The sequence below is a fragment of the Lygodium microphyllum genome, chromosome 8, assembly GCF_053477565.2.
Source record: "Lygodium microphyllum isolate KBCC chromosome 8, Lygodium_microphyllum_v1.1.10, whole genome shotgun sequence".
Classification (NCBI taxonomy): Eukaryota; Viridiplantae; Streptophyta; class Polypodiopsida; order Schizaeales; family Lygodiaceae; genus Lygodium; species Lygodium microphyllum.
The window spans coordinates 98,883,824-98,886,405 of record NC_141142.1 but is presented as its reverse complement, the minus strand read 5'-3'; the positions used below and the strand labels follow the sequence as shown (position 1 = coordinate 98,886,405).

At 50.9% G+C, this 2,582-nt stretch overlaps 1 protein-coding gene across 1 annotated transcript; it reads right to left on the bottom strand.

The window, feature by feature from the left end:
- Window positions 1-1,025: 1,025 nt before the first annotated feature.
- LOC148032647 (uncharacterized) lies at window positions 1,026-2,233 on the bottom strand. The gene has a single exon (XM_087683272.1). It carries the CDS (start codon window positions 2,050-2,052, stop codon window positions 1,300-1,302), a length of 753 nt encoding a protein of 250 aa, XP_087539398.1. The 5' UTR covers window positions 2,053-2,233; the 3' UTR covers window positions 1,026-1,299.
- Between the last annotated feature and the right edge of the window lie 349 nt (window positions 2,234-2,582).

The window sequence follows — 2,582 nt, the reverse complement described above, 5'->3', positions numbered from 1 at the left end:
ATAGAGTCCATGTTCTTCATTAAAATCTTTAATTTATATGCATACACTCTCGTGGGGAGGCAAAGCTTGCCCCTTCAATAGAAGCTTTAGTAACAATGGTTTATATTTGCTTGTTTCAGTGTATTTTGTGGATAGTTTCTCAAAAATCTATGACATTTTGTTGGAACACATCTTAGTTTTTAACCTTCATAGTTCACTAGACAATATTTGTTCATCTTAATGAGAATCAACCATACAAAGGGAATGAACCGAAGTCGAGGGGCATACCTAAGTGTGGATAAGGGAGTCCTAGTTCGAGCACAAATGACATAGTCTAATCGTCATTGGGACAAGTGGTGCACCGATCAATGTGAATTTTCCACTTTCATCTGGCATAATGGCTAAGGTCCGGTTACTTTGCATGATGAACATGTGTTATTTATATTAGTTCCATCAAACAAATGCATAGTTCCCAACAAAATAATGGGAAATTTTTCTTAAAGCATAATTTTCCTATTCTCAAGAGTATTTGGTTTAGCATGAACTAGTGGTTAACACTAGCGAACAAGCTATTGGCGTGAACAAAACATTTAAATGCTTAAACTTCCTAAAGAATAGTTTTGACCCATAACCCACTTCAAATTTTGAAAAGGTATAGAATCTTGGACTATACAAAATTTTCTTAATATACAATGGCATAGATACATTTGATTCGCAAATCCCTCCATACTTTCTTATAGCAAGTCTATGTGCAACCAAACATATTTCTTTGTGGATGTTGAGGCCACCCTTAGACCACACATACCTCTCGCCATATAATAACCAGATAACTGCAAGACAAGTAAAGACCGACAAACAATTTTAACTTGTTAAGACTTGGGGTACTCTCCTCATGAGAGGATAACCAAAAAAGCACTCCCTACCTACATGAGCAATCATTTCTTCGATGTGAATATCACATCAAAATCTTTAATTAACATCGATTAAAAGTTTAAATAGACTATACAAAAATTGCAGAAAATGAAGGCAGCAAGCATGGTGCCATGGAGCTCAAAACGTAACTCAGAATATAAGTTTCAAAGTAGTATTTACACGTAAATGAATGCCACGTCGGGCCTCTGCCGTAGGTACGTAAAGAAACTCTCAAGTCAAGTAAAGGCAGGGGGTGTTCTCAAAGCTCTACATCCAATAGGGCAGCGACACGAGAGGACCGAGGGCTGGGTCAAGACAACTCTGATGCCGCGGCCGATGCGGGCCACGCGGCGGTTGGGAGCCACCGATGGAGCAACAGATGCGCGCCACGTCGCCAGGTGGGGGACCTCAGGCACGGGCGTTCCGCCATTCGCGGTAGAAGGAGTTCATGGAGGGGTAGACACGGCCGGTAGCGGCGTCGGTGTACTTGCGCGGGGAGTCGGTAGCGTAGGAGGCGGCAGAGGGCTGCGGAGGCTGCGGCCACGTCACCTCCACGGCGGACGGCGACTCCAGGGCCAGCTTCAGGTCGTAGCGCGCGCGCCGCTGGGGATCTGCCAGCGTGGAGTACGCCTCGTTGATCTCCGCGAACAGCCGGGTGGCCGACGGCAGCTGGTGCAGGGGGCTCACGTCCGGGTGGTGCAGGCGCGCCAGGCGCCTGTACGCCGCGCGGATCTCCGCCGGCGCCGCGTCGGACGCCACCCCCAGCAGCGCGTAGTGGGTCTTCTTGGAATTCCAGCCCGTAGCTGTGGTTGACAGCGGAGGCGGCTCGGCCGTCGTCGCGTAAGCCGAGACCTCAAACCCGGCCCCCGGCCGCTGCCGCATCGGCGGCCGGGAACACAGGAAGGCCTCGCCAAGGGGGCGGGGCCTGTCCCAGGGGGAGGAGGAGTCCAGATCTGGGAAGCCTGTGATGGTTCTGCGCGGGGAGAAGGAGGCTGCGCGACTAGAGGCGAGGGGGCGGGGGGAGGGGAGGGGGGAGAAGGAGAAGGAGGAGGAGGAGGAGGGGGAGCCGGCGGGGGGGGAGAGGGCTCGGGGGGAGGACAAGGTAAAGGAGGAGGGGGGGGAAGCAGAGGTGGGAGAGAGCAGGCCCGCTGTGGTATCCATGGAGGACTCCTCAACTGTAGCAAACCAGGAAGAAGGGAAGTATCGACGCACAGATCAGAGATGCAGACCACTGCCGGGGGAGAGAGAGAGAGAGAGAGAGAGAGACAGGCAAACTTCCGTCGAAAATACGCAACACCAGCAAACAATCTTGAGCGAGAGGTAGGAGACTTGGCAACGCTACGGTAGATGAGCTGTGGCCTTTAAGAGTTGCCCCCGGCCCGCCCCCCACATTGACCCTGACTTTGGCCCACTTTACACGTGGCACACCGCCCCATTGACCTGGACCTTTGGGCCAGCACGACCCTATCCGGTTGCTGACACCGCCGCCTCGTCTCGTCGTCCTGCCCCCTTTTTCTTTTCCTCGTCGTCTAATAAATTCACATTAATATAAACCAATCTAAATTTGGAGCTGTTCAAAAACAGAAAAATAAAAACGTTGTTATTTCCGTGTTCCTCCGGTCTTGGGTTCGGTCTTCTTCTTGTTCTGCCTGAAAAATCAAAGCTGTTCTGGAATCTGACAGTAGATGTAA

Coding starts and splice junctions, on each gene's coding strand:
- LOC148032647 (XM_087683272.1), bottom strand. CDS start 2,052: ATGGATACCACAGCGGGCCTGCTCTCTCCCACCTCTGCTTCCCCCCCC.